The sequence below is a fragment of the Epinephelus lanceolatus genome, chromosome 15 (genome assembly GCF_041903045.1).
Source record: "Epinephelus lanceolatus isolate andai-2023 chromosome 15, ASM4190304v1, whole genome shotgun sequence".
NCBI classification, from domain to species: domain Eukaryota; kingdom Metazoa; phylum Chordata; class Actinopteri; order Perciformes; family Serranidae; genus Epinephelus; species Epinephelus lanceolatus.
Genome location: NC_135748.1, coordinates 25,293,884 through 25,312,601, shown reverse-complemented (window position 1 = coordinate 25,312,601; position 18,718 = coordinate 25,293,884). Strand labels below are relative to the sequence as shown.

Sequence of the window (18,718 nt, the reverse complement as noted above, 5' to 3'; positions counted from 1 at the left end):
CAGAATTATCCCTGTAACACAGGCTGGGCACACTATCATAAACAGCTGCACAAAACAACGCTCACTTTGGGAAGCGAATAGTGTCAAACTGTTCAGGATTGTAGTGTGTTGTATTTTTATGATAGTGTGTCCATCTCCTGTAGTGTGTGTTCATATTTAGTCTGAGCATCTTCACACTGTTGACAGTTTTCTAAAAGAAACAACATAAACAGATGCTGTTACTTGGCTCATCACCACAGTTAAAGTACTACCAACTTGGGCGGATTAGGAAGCAGTGGGCCCCTGGGCACAGACATGCAGAAGGCCCCACCACCTGTCCTACATGAGTTACATAGACTCTGTAGTTTAGCCTCTTGCTGTTGTTGTTAAGTCTCTTTGTAGTCATTCTCAGTCTCTTTGTAGTTGCTTTGCCCCTATTCACAGTCATTGTGTGTCTCTTTTTTTGTCTCTTCGCAGGTGTTTTGCATCTCGTTGTAGTCGTTTTGTGTCTGTGGTCTGTTTTACCCCTCTCTGAGTCTCTTCATAGTCATTTTCAGTCTCTTTGTGGTCATTTTATGTGGCTTCCTAGTCATTTTGAGTCTCTTTGTAGTCTTTGAGTTTCTTTGTGATAATTTTGTGTCTCTTTGTAGTCTTTCAGTTTCTTTGTGGTTATTTTGTCTCTGTAGTCATTTTCAGTCTCTGGTCATTTTGTGTCTCTTCTTAGTCATTTTATGTCTCTTTGTGGTCGTTTTGTGTCACTTTGTGGTCATTTTATGACTTTGTGGTCATTTTGTGTCTCGTAGTCGTTTTGTCTCTGTGGTCTGTTTTGTCTCCTTGCAGTTTTTATGTGTCTGTGGTTGTTTTACCCCTCTGAGTCTCTTCATAGTCATTTTCAGTCTCTTTGTGGTCATTTTATGACTTTGTGGTCATTTTGTGTCTCTTCGTAGTCATTTTGTGTGGCTTCATGGTCATTTTGAGTCTCTTTGTAGTAACTTTGGGTCTCTTTATGGTCATTTTGAGTCTCTTTGAGGTCATTTTGGGTTTCTTTGTAGTCACTGAGTCTCTCCGTGGTATTTTTGATTCTCTTTGTAGTCATTTTGAGTCTCTTTGTAGTCATTTAAGGGCTCTATGTAGACACTTTGAGTCTCTTTGTAGTCTTTTTGAGGCTCTTTGTAGTCATTTATGGGCTCTCTGTAGTCATTTTCAGTCTCTGTGGTCATTGTATGTGTCTCTTTATAGTCATTTTGAGTGTCTTTGTAGTCATTTTTGGGCTGTTTGTAGACACTTTGCATCTCTTTAAAGTCGTTTTGTGTCTCTGCGGTCATTTTCAGTCTTTTTGTGGTCATTTTATGTTTCTTTGCAATCATTTTATGTTTCTTGGTGGTCACGTTGAATCTCTTACTGGTTGGCACGTGTTAATTTGGGTAACATTTTGCATGTGAAGGCCAGGGGGCCCCTGGGTCTGTGCCTGATAGGCCTGTCCATTAATCCATCCATGACTACCTTTTAATCAAACATTCATTTAGCCACATACAGTAGGTCATTGTAGAAGCAGTGGCTGGGTCATCTGCTGCACCTGTGGCTGTATTAAAACCACTTTGATGAATCTATGCTTGTCATTCAGCAGTCCTCCTGATGATGGTTCTGTTCTGCTGTAATTGACGGGCTGTCCTGTGGGCTGTCCTGTTGGAGCATGTTATTAAAACAGTGTAAAAGAAGAAGCACATTTTCATTAGGCCTGGTTGTGGTGAATAAGAGCTGTCACACACTGAGAGGTGGGTAAACTTGCCTTTTCTTCCCTGTTCTTTCCCTGCGAGGTGGATGACGAAGGCCTCGACTTTGAAGCTGTCTGCCTCAGCTCAGGCTCCTTTTGAAATGAGAGACAGTGAATTCTGGCTACATTTTTGTGTCCATGTACTACTGCATATAACCAGCTGGTAGTGTGTGTGTGTGTGTGTGTGTGTGTGTGTGTGTGTGTGTGTGTGTGTGTGTGTGTTGTACCTGTATCTCAGCAGCAGACTCAGTCCTAGCATTTCCCTCTGTCTGTTTCACACCATCTTCTTCAGAATACAGAGCCTGTTACAGGACACAAATATCATATTCTGAATCCATTTACACAGAAAAATTGAACCTTTTTATATTAAGACACCTGTGTTATGATTATATAAACGTAACCACCCACTCACATATATACTGTACCTGCTTTCCATTGCGTTTGTGTGGGTGTTCTCCCCCACTGTGCTGCTCACTCTCTATAATTTGTGCATGTCTCTTGAGAAAAACGGATAAGGATTTTTCCACATGCGGAATATAGTATCATATGCATCACATATTCATCACTCATATTTAAACTGTTCATTGCGTAGACTATAATCAAGCACCACAATACATGAATACATCAATTTCTCATCCAGACCAAAATGGATTCATCTTTTATTGAATGAATTATACATTCAGTTTTTGTGCACCATGTAGAATAATAGCCCTGCACTGTATTTGAGAGTGAATTAAAATGAAAGACAGGTTTTCTTCATTGCTCTGCTCATTATGAAGCAAACAGATTCATATGGAACATGAAACAATTGTTTGATGTCTGCCTACCTGCTGTGAGTTGTGCAGAGAGCCGTTTTGGTTGTCTAATTCCTCATCCTCCACTATTTCTGCAGCTCTCTGGATAGAAAACGAGACAGATTACACTGCTTTCAACATGTATTTTTAGCAATTCATTTACCTCCTTAAGTGGAGGTATGTAATTACAGAATAGAAGTATGTGGTTATAAGGCTGAAAGGACACTGGGTAACACTAACCTGGTCAACAGGAAGCTCTATAGCTGTGTTTTCATCCTCGTGCACCTCCTCGGCCCCTCGTACTTCTTCTCTTCTCTTCCGTGCTGCTCTTTTAAACACGCTGGGCTGGACTGTGATAAACAGAAATCAAAAAGCTGCTGCTGTGAAAATGATTTAAATCCAATTTTAAAGACCCCCTCCAGACACATTTTAGGAAGTAATAAATACTCTGCTGTGATTAATATTTTGTCTAACATGGCTTTCCCACATAATGCATTAAGAGAAGCTCTAAAAAGGCGCCGCAAGCACATCTGCTCTTTCCCCCTTATTGAGAAATTCTGGATGTGGCCTCTGCCCTGCCCACCACTGCTGCGAGGGCTAAATTGACCAGTGAAAAAGCTGTTTGAGCTCCAGTTAGACACAGACTTAAGCAGGATTTATACTTGTGCATCAGCTCTATGCAGAGTGCGTAGCCTATGCAGGTGGCCTACGCCGTTGTGAGCATTTAGGTCCTGTTTATATGACAACGATTTCGACTGAAAACGGTAAACTTTAGTTGCGTTTTGGCTGATCATTTACACGACAGTGGCGTTTTGGGTGCCTGAAAACGTTTTGAAAACGGGTTCCAGAGTGCAATTTTTTGGAAACGGCACCATCTCTGTTGTCAAGTAAACTTGCAGTATGCAGTTCCTCTGAAAACGGAGACTTTTCGCACATGCGCGTTACGGTTCCAGTCACTAGGCATGCGCGAGGCAGTCGACCATCACAACAACAATGGCGGACTCCCGAGCTGTGCTTGTGCTGCTCACCCTATTGAATTTATCAATGCTTCCCCATCATAGTGTAGATTTACTGTAGCAACTCCACCTCGTCATCCATCCAGACAAACGTTCGTGCGGTTGCCATTTTGTTTGTTTATACATCGCTGCTCTGTAGAAGAAAGCGTAAGCGTCGCACCGCCAAATACTGGCCTGGCATGTATACTGCAGTGTTTTTGTTCATTTTTGCAGATCCGTGTGCACGGCGATTATCAAAATGTTGTTGTCTAAATGCGGAACTTTATTCAAAACGAAAATGAGAAACGATTCTGTTCTCAGTGGATTGTTTTCGTGTAAACATGGCCTTATACTCCTGCGGTGGTGTGTCTGTGCCACTCTGCAGTTACACCTCCAAAACACTAGTCGGCGGCAGGGTTTCTGTGAAGTGCTGTAAAGTTTAGTTGATTCAAAACACACATTAAACACACACTAAACATGGCTAAATAGAGACAATCTCAAACACAAGTACACAAATCGGCTTCACTATAACTCGCAGCATTCACAGACAAAACACTTGTCTTTATCTGGACACATTTTCCCCACAAATACATCATACTAATGTTTTTAGCACAAGCCTATGGCATTTTTACATTGTATAAATTAGCCTAGCGGCTAGCGGACTTTTCCTCTATTCATATGAAGGCAGGGACAAGAGCAACATTTAACAAAGGTAACGTTACAAAATACAGTTCCATCACAGCTCACAAGGTTCACCAACAAAACAACTGTTATTTTACATTGTATAAATTAGCCTTGCGAATAGCTGAGATTTCCTCTGCTCATATGAAGCCAGGATAAATCACACACAAGGCTTAAAATGCTATTTTGTGGAGGCTTTGTTGTCTCAATTTATTATTTCTTATCTATGAAATAAAGGTAAATAAAAGCTTTGTTTCCACTGAGGGAAATGGTTTCAGCTTACAACAGGCAGGAGGTCTGCGTCGCCGTGATGTGTAGTTACATTTCTGGGAAGGTGCACGTCAGGTTACCGCACAGGGTTCGGCATAAATTCGACGCAGAATTAAAAATCCAGCTTTAGATGATTCTGTACCAAAATTGGTGACCAGCAGATTTATCAGAATGCTAAGTATAGTTAGAATCTTTTTTATTGTTTGTTTGTTAAAGTTATTTGTATATTTAACTGGCAGTGGTGGTGAATCATGGTGAATATGAGGAAGTTAGATTTAAAATTAGATGTATAAAGTCTGGGGTATCTAACCAGATCCGTTGCTGAGTGGTGGTCTTGGTCGTCCTCTGTTGTTGCGAATCTTAACCGGCCTGGCGAAGAACACAGAGGTCTCATCTCCTCCTCCTCTCCTGCCCCTCTGCTGCGTGGCTTGTGGAGCTGCAGCTTCATCTCCTGTCGACTTCACCCTCCGACCATCTGACTGAAGGTTCACAGGATGCAATATAATTTCATTTATAGGCAAAAAATACCCCCTGCACAGTCTGTCTCACTTGTGCATTGGATGTGTTAATCAGTATACACCAAAGAAATTAACAGTCCCAATATAGCTCTTGTGGGGTGAAGACAATGGGAGATTGTTTTTTACCTCTGGAGAGTCGAGGAGGGCTGAGTCACTGCACTGGTCCTCTGGACCACTTCCTGCTTTCCTGTTCTGAGAGAAACACATACCAGACAGCTTTCACTCACACCTCATGCTGCAAATGAACCGTAGGCTGCAGAGTAACAATTCTGAGACTAAAGACATTAAATTAAGGTGAATGAATTACAGTATTAACTGGAGGTACCTCATTTCTCCTCAGCAGCCTTCTCTTTCCTGGGTAATATCTACAAGATAAAGAAAAGCACTGTGATGTAGGAGATGACGTGCACAGTTTTGTTTTGTCTGACAATCATCATTTTATCTAAGAGAGCAGAACAACCAGCACAGATGCAAACAAACACACATCTTTACACTCACAGAGGACCTTGCATAACAATACCTCTCAGCAGCTTTTGAAACCAACAGCTCCACATATGGAAGTTTCTTGAACCTCTCGGTTCCCACGGCAACATAGAAGCGGCCGGTCTCCAGCTCCACAGCTGAGGACACAGGCACTCCTTCCAAAGAGCACAACCTGATGAAGCACGGAGGGGGGGGGGGGGTATTTACCGGATCTCTCTTTCCTCTGTTTGTATTCCACTGAGTGTATGTGAGCGTCTGTCACTGTCACTGACCTGCGCACAGCTCCCGTTCGTAAGCTGACCTTCTCTGTGACCAGACTCAGGATCTGCTCCAGGTCCTGCTGCATGCTCCGAGGAATGATGAATCGGAATGGCGGACACAGGAGATCTCCGTTACGGAAAACGCTGAACAGGAAGGATGGTTACAGAAAATCAGTGTTTCTAGACTGCCTTACTTGAGTTATGTTCCTGTTCTTAGATTTAGATCTATTTAATGTCTCTTTTATTCAGTATGTGCACATTTATGTTATCTTTGCCGATTTTTATTTAATTTAATTATTTATTTTATGTTGTTTTGAACATTTTTCATTCCTCTTTTTGATTTGCTGATTTTTTTTTAGATTTTTCAAATCTCTAAGTACAATCCTATAGTTTTTATATTATCTGTTTTAAATCTGTTAATGTACATAATTTTACAATTTAAATAAATAAAAAATATTTTTTTGATTTTTCTTGGCACAATAGAATAATCAAAACAGGATATTTTCACAGTTTAAATTTTTTGTAATTCTCTTTTAAATTATACTTAATGATACATGCTCATATGTGCACTGACACAGTCATTGTTCCTCCTGTCTATACTGACCATGGGGAGATCCTTTCCTAATGTTATTCCAGTGTATGGGAACAAAATCCAAAGAACATCTTGTTCTTTATTAAAACTGTAAAATTCAGCCAATGCTGCAAGACTAGACAAATCAAGAGGGTATCTTCCAAAAGTTAGTTTTTTCTTACAATAGCCCCTTTTTGTTTCCCTGGACAAATAAAAACTTTGATCTGATGTTGTGAGGCTGAAAGTCAGAGATTCACCAGCATTAATAAAATTCATCCTGAGGGGAACATGAATGTGTGTACCAAACGTCATAGCAATCCATTTCATTTAAACCACAAAAGTAAATTTCATGGCAGCAATATAGAGGAAATGTCAGATCACCACAGTCATTACGATTCATCCTGCATTTCCTACCAAAATGTATGCAAATCGATCTATAGGGGTTTTGAGGGGTCACTGAATGGTTTGATGAGTATGACAGGGTGTGAATCCTATGCTATGGCCTTTGACTTTTGTCACCAGATCTCAACCCAATATAACACCTTAGACCGACATAGACAGCACTTCACGGCCATCATCCAGAGTTCCAGAGAGTTGTGGATACTGTGTCAAGGCCTATTGAAGCTGTTCTGGTAGCATGTTGTGGCCCAACACCTTACTAAGGGTGTTTTCACATATGGTCCTTTTAAATGAACCGAACTCAGTCCTCTTAAAGTGGACCAAAAGTGGACTACCAGAAAAGGGCTCAGTTCTCTTTCTGGTCAACTTCAGCTCTGATGGGGCCTCAGTGCTCTTTTTGTTCACACTGCAGCCAATATATAATATATATTGACATAGTTTTATTTTTACTTTGACGTGGCACTGCAGTGCGGTTATGAAGCCCCTCACTCTCAGATGAACTTGAAACTGGAGGAAAACCTTAGTGTTTCTGTGCTGTAGACTGTTGCCGTTTGATGTATTCTACATTCCACATCTGGAGATGTGCAGTACCTTCCATGGACCAAACTACTCCTCGTCCTGTGTCCTTGCAAGCATTACAGGCTGACATGGTTTTGTCTGTTTTTTTCAAGCACCCCAGTGCAACAGCATGTGATCTAGAAGGCTAGATACAATGGCAAGGAGCAAAGCGAACCTGGAGCGCTTTGTGTTCACAAGGCACAGGTTAAATGCTTAGTCACTGCTCTGAGTCCGTTTAGAGGGCTGAAAAAGACCAAGTGTGAAAACATCCTAAGACACTTACTGTTGGTTTTTCTTTGAATTTGTCACCCGTCTGTAGTACGGATGAGACGTTAAACAGGATATGTGAAAGCTTTGAACCTGCTGGAAGTGCTACAGGAGAAGTAAGGGGATCACCAAAGTCAGAACCATTCATCCTCTGAGGGCCTTGAATACCATATTCCATCTCAAGTCCACCAGCTGATACTGCCACTCCCAGATCCGTGCAGCCATCATAGCCAGAAAGAGGTAGTTACACTAAAAACACCATGAATTTGGAAGATACCCATTTCCTTGAAAGAGTATCATCATAGATAAAATATGAGCTAAGGATAATCGTGTGGGTGTGTGTGTGTGTGTGTTTGTAGTTTGTCCAACTCACTGTATAATGCACGGCACAGGTATAAACTTCCTCCACTTGGCTGAGACATTTGGCCTCTGAGTCACTTTGACCTGCAAAAGACACTCAGAAAATTAGATGCGTGGTACAGCAAAACATCATAATGCTGTCATTTTCTCAGCGATATTGAAAATCCGTTTTATGTCACCCATGTCCTGCACATCAATTACACTGCCCATCCATCACAGAGAGAACAGTTATCCTTACTGTGTAATGACCGACTAACTATTCTGCTCATGTCAGCTCAAGTGCCGCAGCCAAGGAAACAAACGTCACTCCAAGAGTCCAATCTGCGGGCTCCTCTCGAAGCCCACGTCGTCCCATATCAATGAAATCTGGAGCCAATATCCGTGTCTGCCTCTGATAACGTAGCTGGACTGAATCAATCAACTCAGAAGAAACCAGACATTGATAATCTTCCCTTATTGTTTTTACTTTGAAGTGTCGGACGTTTAATGCATTTACAGTGTGTCTGAGCAGAGAGGGAGGCGTGGAGCGGTGAATATGGGCATTAGGGCCTGTTGAGACATGCACAAAGCCCTGATAGCACTGCGTGGAAGCATAACTCTTTGTTTTAGCAGCGGGATCAAACACAACTCACACAGGGACACACTTCCTGCATTGCTCCTCAGCAACCACAACACAGGCATGTAAGACTCTAAAATCAAAGACCTGTGCTTTCCAAATGGCAGACATCCAAGGCACACACAATCACTCTCTGCTCCTTTTATGTTTTTCAGAGAAGTAACACTGATGGCTTAAGACTGAGAGCACACTCTGCGTCTGAAAAACCAAGCGGTCATCCCTGCCAGCTGGTTTAGATACAAAGCCAGCGCTTGTAAGCATGAGTAGCTCTGTGTGTGTGTTTGAAATAAGTGTCGTGTGAATGTTAAGAGAGATTCTACCTGTGTAATACTACCACCATCATCATCACTACCCTGCAAACAAGCTCAAGAGGAAAGATTCATTCAGAGAATTTTAAGGAAGTTCTGATCTCTGGTGATATCCAGCTGTAACTACTGAATCTAATGTCACACGAGACCCTTGAAAGGGCGCCCCGCAAGGCCGCAGTGACTGGTTGACAGACAGCACAATCATTAGCCCATTGTTTGTGGTAATTTACATGACAACCAGTGACATCAATGAGAAGGAAATCACAAAGGGTGACCCTAATCTAACTAATGCTAGCATAACAGTGTGTTGTCACACTTATAGGCAAATATGAGCTTGTCCAGGTAATGGAAAATCCTGTGGTCATTTTCATATTTGGTTTGGCAGGAGTTCAAATGGATCAAGTTGATATGAGTGCAGCCAGGTGGTGCATTCCTCCCGGTTAGACTGGGATTAATCAGTGATGGACTGTGCTGTTGGCCTTAAAGGTCCAGTGTGGAGGATTTAGGTGGATATAAAGGCAGACACTGAATTTAATAAGTATTTTTTCTTTTGTGTATAATCACCTGAAAAAACTTTTATTATATCTACATAGGGAGTGGGTCCTCTAACATAGAGATCACCATGTTGCACCGCCATGTTTCTACAGTGGCCCAAAACAGACAAACCTAACACTGGATGTATATGGGGCCATTTGTGTTTTTGTAGCCCCTCCATGATGAGCAGTGACAGAAAAACACAGATTTTTTTAACGTGAAACTGGTTTATTCAGTGTTTTTACCGGTTTAAATCACCAGGTCAGTTTGTTTCGTTTGTTTCAGTTTGAGGAAGAGACCCCTGTGGATAATTTGGCTCCTGGTAAAAACCTCCTGAACGTCTGGAGCTTAAGTTAAGCTTAAGTTAACAGTGAGCATACATTGGCCAACACATTCTCGTTCCGCCCTTGTCACATATCAATGTTTGGTCACGGACCTTCCATGTCCAGACACGATGTGAAAGGTACCCTGTGTGCGTTGGTTGTTGAGGTTCTGTGATGTTCTGCCTGTTACATACATTGTCTTCTTTCAAAATACACTTCTGTTTTCACAGGAAATTTACCATTTACATACAGTCTCTTTCAAAATAAACGCACTATGTCAGTACAACACCGCGAATTGACCTTTTTTCCCCCCAACAACTAACGCACGTGGTTAGGTTTAGGAAAAAACAGAACATGGTTTAGCTTTAGAATCTTATGGGATGCAAATACCGCTCTCCCGGGTGAAAGTCAGTGTTTGTCGGACCCATCCAGCGCCTTTGCCACCTGCCCTACTTGGACTCACCGCTTTAACTTTCGTTCTTGTCCTGTCGCGTTTCCCTGATGCTGCTGAGCGCCGCTTAAGTATAACGGCGACCGGCTACATATCATGCCAACATTAAAGGACAGCTTTTTTTTTTTATCATTGTCTAACGATGCAAGTCACTGACCAAGCGCCGAACTTAGACAAGTAAGGAGTCAGACCGGGTTGCATTAGCAGACGCTGGGCTCGTGGGCCATCTACGACATGCAGGACATCATCGGAGAAACACTGATTTTAACGTGAAACTACTTTATTTAATGTTTTCACAGTTTAAAATCACCTGGTCCATTTATTTTGGAGAGGAAGGGACCTCTGTGGAGAATTTGGCTCCCACTAAAAACCTCCTGAACTATGAAAAGTGAAAGAAATCTAAGCAGGAGTAGTTTCAGCTGGTTGCAATCTGCCATCCTCACCACTAGATGTCACTAAATCTCTCTAAATCTTACACACAGGACCTTTAAAAGCAAGCTGTCCACATGACAAAATAAAAGCCTACCTGGGTTTCTTCACGGGCAGCAGGCTGCTTTTTTGTTCTTGCGTTCAGGTAACTACAACAGATATGACAAAGACAAATCCTCCAGTATCAACATTTCTTTTCCAAGCATCAAAACCTGTCAGGATTCATTTACTTTCATGTTAGATACAGAAAACCACCTATTAAATCATTAACATGATCCCCAGTATCAGCACAGTGAATGTGTTTTGTACTCACTCCAGCTTCTTGAACCTTTCAAAGCCAGCAGCAACATACTGGGCTCCTGTCTGAAGGTCCTGCAGGTCTGTGACCCTGTGGCCCTGCCTCGGGGTGTACAGAGTCCTGACGGCGAGCGGAGCCCCGATGCTCAGGGTCACCTCAGTCAGAAAGGCCTCCATGGTGGTGACCTGTCGCTGGTTGACCACGAACCTTCGTCCATTGTAGAAAGGGTCTCCATTCCTATACACCACCACGCTCTTCACTGGAGGCAGGAGAGTTGTGGCTGCGGTGCTGGCAGCCATCTCTGAGCCAGCTGTTGCTGTCACAGACACATTTTTAAAAAGCCAAGTGTTTTTGAGTCCACATACAACACTCTCTAAACCTAGAGTAGCATTTACAGACCATCTTAACACACCAGATACATTCACACTTCAACAGCCAAACACAAATACAAATCTATGATACACACAGACTGTTGAGTCACTCACACGGCTGCTGGAAGACGAAGCGAGGAAATCGTAGAACTGAAGGCAAAGGTGAAAAATCGGTCCCTTCTGTTGTTGTGGTATGTCTGGACTCCCACTCACCACGTTCTGCTCTCTCTATCCCCCCTTAACACACACATTCACACACTACTCCACTGACGGTGGTGAGTATTTCCTAGTTGCTATGGCAGCGTGGCCAGCAATGACTGGCTTTGTGGGCCAAACCATCGGCAGGAACCACAACAAAAGGGACAGACAGAGGAGGAGAGAATGGGCTGGGTCGCTGTGTTGTAGGCTGAATCACTAAGATAACCTCTACCCAGTTGTCTGTATTTCCACCCAAAAAATAATTGCCAAATATGTCATTTATATTAACATTACCTGGCAAGTGCAGGAACCAGTAGGTAATAAAACCAGTACTGAAATTTCTCAAAAGTGACCTTTAAACACATTTATTTTTTGGCTTTAAAGACTTTTCTGTGGGTGTTCTTTAGTGACATTAAAAGACAACAGCAGCCTAACAGGAGACAGTCATGTGAATTGTAGGATGTGATGAGTGAGAGCTCATTCATTGTGATCCAAATGGGAAATTTGAGCTTCTATGAGTCACAATACAAACTTGTTTAGAGCCAAGGACCCTTCACTTCATCTCTCTGAATGAACCTTCTTCCTACACGACAGTAACTACCTGTGCCAAATACAATTTGTGTTATTATGTGTAGTAAGTGGCAACAACAGCAGAGAGACGACTTTTTAGAAAAATAACATTTATTTCTTTTAAATACACAATGTACATATTTCATCCAACACGTGCTCAAAACCACAGACTGCAATTTATTTACTGTGTTTCTATATAAAATATTAAGACGCTACTTGAGTGACTTCAGTTGTCTGGTCCAGTTCAGATTACGTCTGCTGTCAGGAAACACTCAGCCTGTCCTTCAGTGACAAGTACTGCAGAGGAGGAGACAGAAGGGAAAACAACAGTTTAATGTTAATTTTCTGCCTAGTTATACATTAGGTAAGCTTAAGTCACATGCATGAGTAAATCCGGCTTCCTCTGAGTCAGAGTTACTGTAGTTTTGTATTTTCTATTAGCTTCTATTTCCTTTTTAATTTTTGTTTTCAGTTCAGTTTAGTTTTAGTTAGTTTCCAGAGTGGGTTTGCTCATTCTAAATTTTAAATTTTAGTTTAGTTTTTCTTGGTTTCAGTCATTTTTTTAAAATTATATGGGGGTATTTGGGAAGATTTGGCAAGACTTAAGAAGTTCAGAATAGGTATTACATACAAACACAACACCTTGTGAAGGCAAATAACACACAGTCATGTAGACATCCCAGTCTCAATATGCACCAATGCCTCCCCCCGCTTGTTGTGTTGATGAATTTGATACGTCACCTGTATATTTATATTTTATTTTAGTTAGTTTTCCATGTACACAATACAGTTTTTGGTTAATGTACATTATTTCTATTTCAGTTAACTAACATGTTTTTTACTTTTTTAGTTTCATTTCAGTTCAGTTTAATAACCTTGCTCTGAGTTCAGTTGCTGTTACCATTAAGTGTTCTCTGTGCACATCTTGGCACCTTGGCACCCTGTGGAGCTGCAGAGTGCTTCATGGAAACTGTGATGTGGGACTCATGACGACATTCAGGTTGTTAAAGATAATTTACGGGATTCAATTGGTGCACAGTCTGAGTGCGAAGGGTGCAGGCAGTTAAATACTGTAAGTAGCATTACAGATGTGTGCACTTAATAACGCAGGTAAGATTGTAGGAAAAAAACAGGCTGAATCATGTGCATAGCTTCAGTATCTGTGCTGCTTTCAGGACATGGTGATTGCCTTTAATAAGTAGCTGCTGCAAATGCACTATAGTTATCATTCAGGTACGGATACTTACAATGTAGGTATTTCTTTCCAGAACTGCTGCAGCGTGAACTCACTGTACTGGCTTATTCTTGAGGTCACTCAATAAATTCAGTCTTGCAGCAGAGGCAATTTTCTTCCAGTGGGAGACTGCCAAAGCTAAATAAATGCAAACACTACATCTCTCCCTTCCTCTGCCTCACCTTCTTCCTGCTTTCAATGGCCTGCTGGAGCCAAACCAGCTCCATGGTCAGGGTGTTTCTATGGAGACGCAAGGCCTCTGGGGTACAGGGCACCTCCTGAACCAAGCCGTACTGCTGAGGACCTACAGGAGGGATGACAAATTCAAAATGATAGATAAGGCATCTACACTACAAGAGGCAACCACACAGGTGCGACATGTGTTTTACACCATCGTCAGATTTTTATCTTCTTTTGCTTATTTTTAAGTGAAAAACCTTCAAATGTGGTGAGATGAATCAACTTGTATGCAATGATATCGCTCCCATTTAGACAATTTTCTTGAAGTTATATTAAAACGTTGAAGCAGGTCACTGTTTTAAATAACTAAATCTAATTATAATGTCGACACATTGACTTTTAATTCTATTTTAAACAAACCACAGCCGTTTGCAGTGCTTCCACAACAAGATAAGTGCCTCAACAATGAATTCAATTTTTTTTTTTTACCAATACTGTTAATTGATTAATAATTAAGTCAGTTCTCAAGGAAAAGTGCCAAAACATTTGCTATTTCCAGCTACTTTGATTCTGCTCTTCAGTATCATATTGTTGAAAATTGCAAATTCAAAAAAGAAAACCTGAAAATTAAAAACAAAAAAGTAATTGAAAGCAGCTACTTGAGCTCCTGTAAACTGAGATGGTGAGAGCTGAGAGCTGCAACTAGCAATTATTTTCATTGCTGATAAATCTGTTGATTATTTTCTTGATTAATCGATTCGTTGTCTGTCTATAAAATGTCTAAAAATGGTGAAAAATGTCCATCAGTGTTTCCTAAAGCCCAACATGACATTCTCAGATGTCTTGTACTGTCTGCAACCCAAAGATATTCAGTTTACCGTCATTGAGGGATAAAGAAACCAGTAATATATTTACATCTAAGAAGCTGGAATCAGAGAATTGTGACCTTTGTTTCTTGAAAAAAATTGAACTGATGCATTAATGATATAATAATTTGGCAATACATTTTTTTAGTTGGCAACTAATCGATTAATCCTTGCAGCTCCAGTTGAAGCCCCACGAAAGATGCACCATTGTACTTCCGTTGTAAATCAATATGATATATGGAGGAGACATGCACAATAAGTAATCTCTTCAATCTCTCATCTCATTCAATACCAAAAATGTGCAGGGAACAACTACTGTTACATGCACAAGTCTCACCTTTGTGAGAGTGACCATAGCTCACGTCCAGCTCCAAACTGCTCCAGACGGTAGTAGAGTCTCCATCTTTCTCCTCCATTGTGCTTTCTCTCTGTCCCTCTCCATCCCCTCTAACACTGCTGCTGTGGAAACAGTACTGAGAAAGAGAGGCCTGACCTTTGGTTTGTGAATTATCTCTCTCTGCTTCTGTCCTCTCCAACAGGACAGGATGATCTCCTCTGTTCTCTGATAAGGGTGCTGAGGATGATGATGATGGACTGTGGTGGCTGGCACTGACATCCAGTCGTGGGTTTGGAGGTTTGCTGGCAGAGCTGCTGAGTCGTAGAAATGGGCCTTCCTGAGGATGCATGAGCAAAAACCATGAGAAGAAGCTGATGAACTCACTCTCACAGTAGTTTCAGTTACTTACAGTGTCTGTGAAGCGAGGGATGGGAATAACCCCCTGCCTCCACTCTACATGGGTCAAGCCTCCATCAATCTCTGTCACGATGTCCTCAAAGTCTTCTCGTGCACGACGGATTTCGTTTCTCACCAGGTATCCACGTGCAGAAGCCTGCAGACGAGAGGAGTCCATAGATATATGGAAAGTGACAACCAGCTAAACGTGCACTACCATTATAAGCATATCTACTGTAGTAGTCATGGGAGTAGACTATCATTTCATTACTGTGGTTTTATTCTTATGTTTTTATTCTTAAATTGTCTATCCCTATGTGTAATAAAGTATATATCTACCTATGTAACGTTATCTATGTATCTATCTATTTAGAGCTACAAGCTAGCTTTATGCTAACACCGGTACCTAGGGTTAGTAGCCGTTTACCGGAAGTTAGCAAAAGCAGCTAACAGCACGAATGAATCATTGTAGGTATAAAAGCGCAAGTTGGTGCTTTACAGTTTGAGAGTAGGCTAATTACTTAACGTAATTACCTGAAAACAGGTGAGTATATGCTCCCATTTGCTTCTGTCCATTGCTATGGTAACATGACAGCGTCGTCTCCTAGAGCGGGAGAGGAACTCAAACTTTTGATGTTGTTCCGGTGTCACGCTAACAAAATAAAGGCATCCGTGTTAAATGTAGCCAACGTACGTGTGCTCGGTTAGCTTTAAGCTTGATATATTCACGCCAACAACAAGCTGATTTTTTGTTTTACTTGAAAAATGTATTTTAATGACAGAAATTACTCTTGAGTAAAACCGTTGTTATGTATATGGTTTTATTTTGGTAAGGCGTGAACGGAAGTGATCCCGTATTTGTATTCCGGGGTGCTCAGTTTGCAATGTTGACGAGACTTTTTCTCAGAGTTTTCCGCCACAACGAGTGAAAATGAGTAGTGGCACTAATCAGAGGACTTTGTTTCAGACTTGGGGAGCACCCGTCTCTCAAAGCAAAGTCGCACAACCGAAAAAAGATGGCAAGAAAGCCGCTGGACGGCGCAAAACAACCCCGAGCAACGCCGCACAGGTAACGTTAGCTACAGCACACCCTCCTCAAAATCCTCTGTGGGCTCAGGTAGGTCAGGGGTCCACATCCACAACAGAGAGCTCGGTGAGGACAGAGGAGCCTGCGTATGAAGATGAAGATGACGACGATGATTTGATGATAGTTGCTGTCTATGAAGCCGAACAGAACCTGCAACTTGGTGATGCAAACTCTTTCCAAAATGACAGCCCTGTAGCAACAGAGAGCACTGCCCTCTCTCCCGTCCCGTCAGGTGGGCAATCATACCCAGACTTCCCTGGCTTTGACAGCTCCTCTGCTAAGGTATGGATTTACCCCACCAACTATCCCATCAGGGAGTACCAGCTGAAGATATCAGAGGCTGCCCTGTTTCAAAACACACTGGTGTGTCTTCCCACTGGCCTGGGGAAGACTTTCATAGCTTCTGTGGTGATGTACAACTTCTACCGCTGGTATCCATCGGGGAAGATTGTATTCATGGCTCCCACCAAACCTCTGGTGGCACAACAGATCGAGGCCTGCTATAAAGTGATGGGGATCCCACAGGCACACATGGCCGAGCTGACAGGTAACAGTCATGACACAAAACCCCCTGACACCCATCTTTTGTCTTTTAGCCTCTATTAACAAGTCTCCTTTTCCACAGGCACCACAGCAGCAAAGCAGAGACAGGAGATATGGAGGACCAAGCGCGTCTTCTTCCTCACCCCCCAGGTCATGGTGAACGATCTGTCCAGAGACACCTGCCCTGCCCAGCAGGTCAAGTGTGTGGTGATCGATGAAGCCCACAAGGCGCTGGGCAACCATGCCTATTGTCAGGTACACCAACCTGTCACTAATGATCACAGCTTCTGCCATTCAATTTATTTCACTCAGGAATGCTGCTGACAGTATTTACATGTTACTTGCCAAGTTAAATTCTGATAATCCACCCAAAAGATTTCCTCACTAAGTAACACTCACTCTTATAAACTTGAAAGGTGGTTACAAGAAGTCTGCTGCAGAAAACAGAGGCTGTGGTTATCGGTGTCTGCTGCAGGTCCTTAAAAAAGTCTTGAATTCAATTTTATAGATATTTAGCCTAAACATTCATTAAACGGTCTTAACTTTGAATATGTGAGGTTTTAATTGCCACAAACATTATCATTGGCGTAAAAACGAGCCAAGATTTCCTCTGTGAAAGCTCACATTTCTGATGTTACAAGTCTTTACACCTAACTCTGAACCTAATGCTGTGTTTTTACTGTGTATTTGCTCTTATCTGTAGGCAAAGTGTAGATTCACCTTACTCTAATAACCATATTCTACACAACATCTACCCCTGTACAGGACCACATGTATACAAAAATCAGTCTTGAATTTGGTTAAAAATGCCCTTAAAAGGTCTTAAAAATCATTAGAATTAAGTGTCTGATACCTTTAGACACCCTTGTTATACTTAGAGAGCAACTTTGTGCATCACTGGATAATCACACACTGGTGAATACACTGTAGGTAGAACTATATTATGATTTGGAACAGTCAAATCCACGATGGGGGAGCCCTTCTATGTGTGCATGTTCTCCACATGTCAGCGTGGGTTTTCTCTGGGTGCTCCAGCTTCCTCCCACTGTCCAAAGACATGCAGGTTAACTGGTACCCTAAAAGGCCTGTAGGTATGAATGTGACAGTGAATGATTGTCTGTCTCTATGTGTCAGCTGATGACCCCTAACAGGATAAGCGGTTACGGAAATACAGAAACAGTCAAAGCATCTTTGAGTTGGCAGCGTGAAACTTCATTCACTTTTATTTCCTAGTAATATTGGGTGACAAATTGCTGTATACCAAGGGAATTATCCCTATAGTATTTATGAGTGCGCTACAGCCACTGTGGGCAATGTTGCAAATCAATGAGCAGGGCTGCTCAGAGCAGTTTTACAGGATGTTTGCTTTAATGTCATGAAGGAATTTTCAGGAAGTTGTTTAAATCAATTGGACTGGCTAAAAATGAACACTCCCCTCTGGGTAGTTTACCCATAAACAGTTATTTTACAGAAAATGTACTGGATAATAATTTAGATACACGTTGTGAAATTAAATTCAATACACCGTAGTAGAGGATTTTAATCACTCACTTCTGTTTCCAAGGTGGGGTTGCCTCTTTAGGTTCACATTCTTTGACTTTTAGTTTGTCAAATATAAGCTCTAATGTCCCACACTCTCTCCTCCTCTCTCTGTTGCTCAGGTGATCCGACAGCTCGGCAGCCAGACTCTTCAGTTCCGCGTCCTGGCCCTTAGTGCAACTCCAGGAGGAGATGCAAAGGTAAAAACAAATCACCATATCTGTGTTTATTAATAATTATTCTCTCTCTCTGACCTAATAATAAAAATTCTCAATTAAATTATCTCTTCTTACTCCGTCCCTGCAGGCGGTGCAGGCGGTGATCTCTAATTTGCTCATCTCCCACATTGAGCTGCGTTCAGAGGAGAGCCCAGACATCCGGGCCCATTCCCACCAGCGCAGCGTGGAGAAGGTGGTGGTTCCTGTGGGAGAGGTCCTGTCTGCTTACCAGGCGCGCTACCTGGAGGTAGGCACGAGCAATTACCTTCTGTTGTGGAAAGACAGGCTGTTGCATGTTTCTGACACTCATT

At 42.0% G+C, this 18,718-nt stretch overlaps 3 protein-coding genes across 5 annotated transcripts in view; 1 reads left to right on the top strand and 2 right to left on the bottom strand.

Moving 5' to 3' along the window:
* Window positions 1-637: 637 nt before the first annotated feature.
* Window positions 638-11,555, bottom strand: dcdc2b (doublecortin domain containing 2B). Of its 3 annotated transcripts, none has more exons than XM_033643388.2 (15): window positions 11,354-11,555; window positions 10,884-11,184; window positions 10,668-10,719; window positions 7,923-7,993; window positions 5,767-5,898; window positions 5,532-5,666; window positions 5,337-5,376; window positions 5,138-5,203; window positions 4,804-4,972; window positions 2,788-2,897; window positions 2,581-2,649; window positions 2,179-2,250; window positions 1,981-2,055; window positions 1,769-1,846; window positions 638-1,662 (listed from the first exon to the last, which is right to left on the bottom strand). In XM_033643388.2, exons 2-15 carry the CDS (start codon window positions 11,165-11,167, stop codon window positions 1,600-1,602), a joined length of 1,416 nt encoding a protein of 471 aa, XP_033499279.1. In that variant the 5' UTR covers window positions 11,168-11,184; window positions 11,354-11,555; the 3' UTR covers window positions 638-1,599. The 3 variants fall into 3 exon arrangements, with proteins under 3 accessions (XP_033499279.1, XP_078031208.1, XP_078031209.1); XM_078175082.1 differs by having other exon boundaries at window positions 10,884-11,178; XM_078175083.1 differs by lacking the exon at window positions 2,179-2,250.
* Window positions 11,556-12,100: 545 nt separating this feature from the next.
* On the bottom strand, window positions 12,101-15,649 carry iqcc (IQ motif containing C). Its single transcript, XM_033643354.1, has 5 exons — window positions 15,555-15,649; window positions 15,034-15,177; window positions 14,625-14,961; window positions 13,424-13,545; window positions 12,101-12,304 (listed from the first exon to the last, which is right to left on the bottom strand). Exons 1-5 carry the CDS (start codon window positions 15,594-15,596, stop codon window positions 12,269-12,271), a joined length of 681 nt encoding a protein of 226 aa, XP_033499245.1. The 5' UTR covers window positions 15,597-15,649; the 3' UTR covers window positions 12,101-12,268.
* A 244-nt stretch (window positions 15,650-15,893) lies between these two features.
* The window catches only part of fancm (FA complementation group M), a 65,428-nt gene continuing 62,603 nt past the window's right edge, over window positions 15,894-18,718 (top strand). Inside the window, exons 1-4 of the mRNA XM_078175081.1 lie at window positions 15,894-16,654; window positions 16,733-16,905; window positions 18,312-18,389; window positions 18,496-18,654. Of these exons, the coding sequence (XP_078031207.1) occupies window positions 15,952-16,654; window positions 16,733-16,905; window positions 18,312-18,389; window positions 18,496-18,654 (1,113 nt within the window). The 5' untranslated portion in view covers window positions 15,894-15,951. The remainder of the gene's footprint in view (window positions 16,655-16,732; window positions 16,906-18,311; window positions 18,390-18,495; window positions 18,655-18,718) is intronic.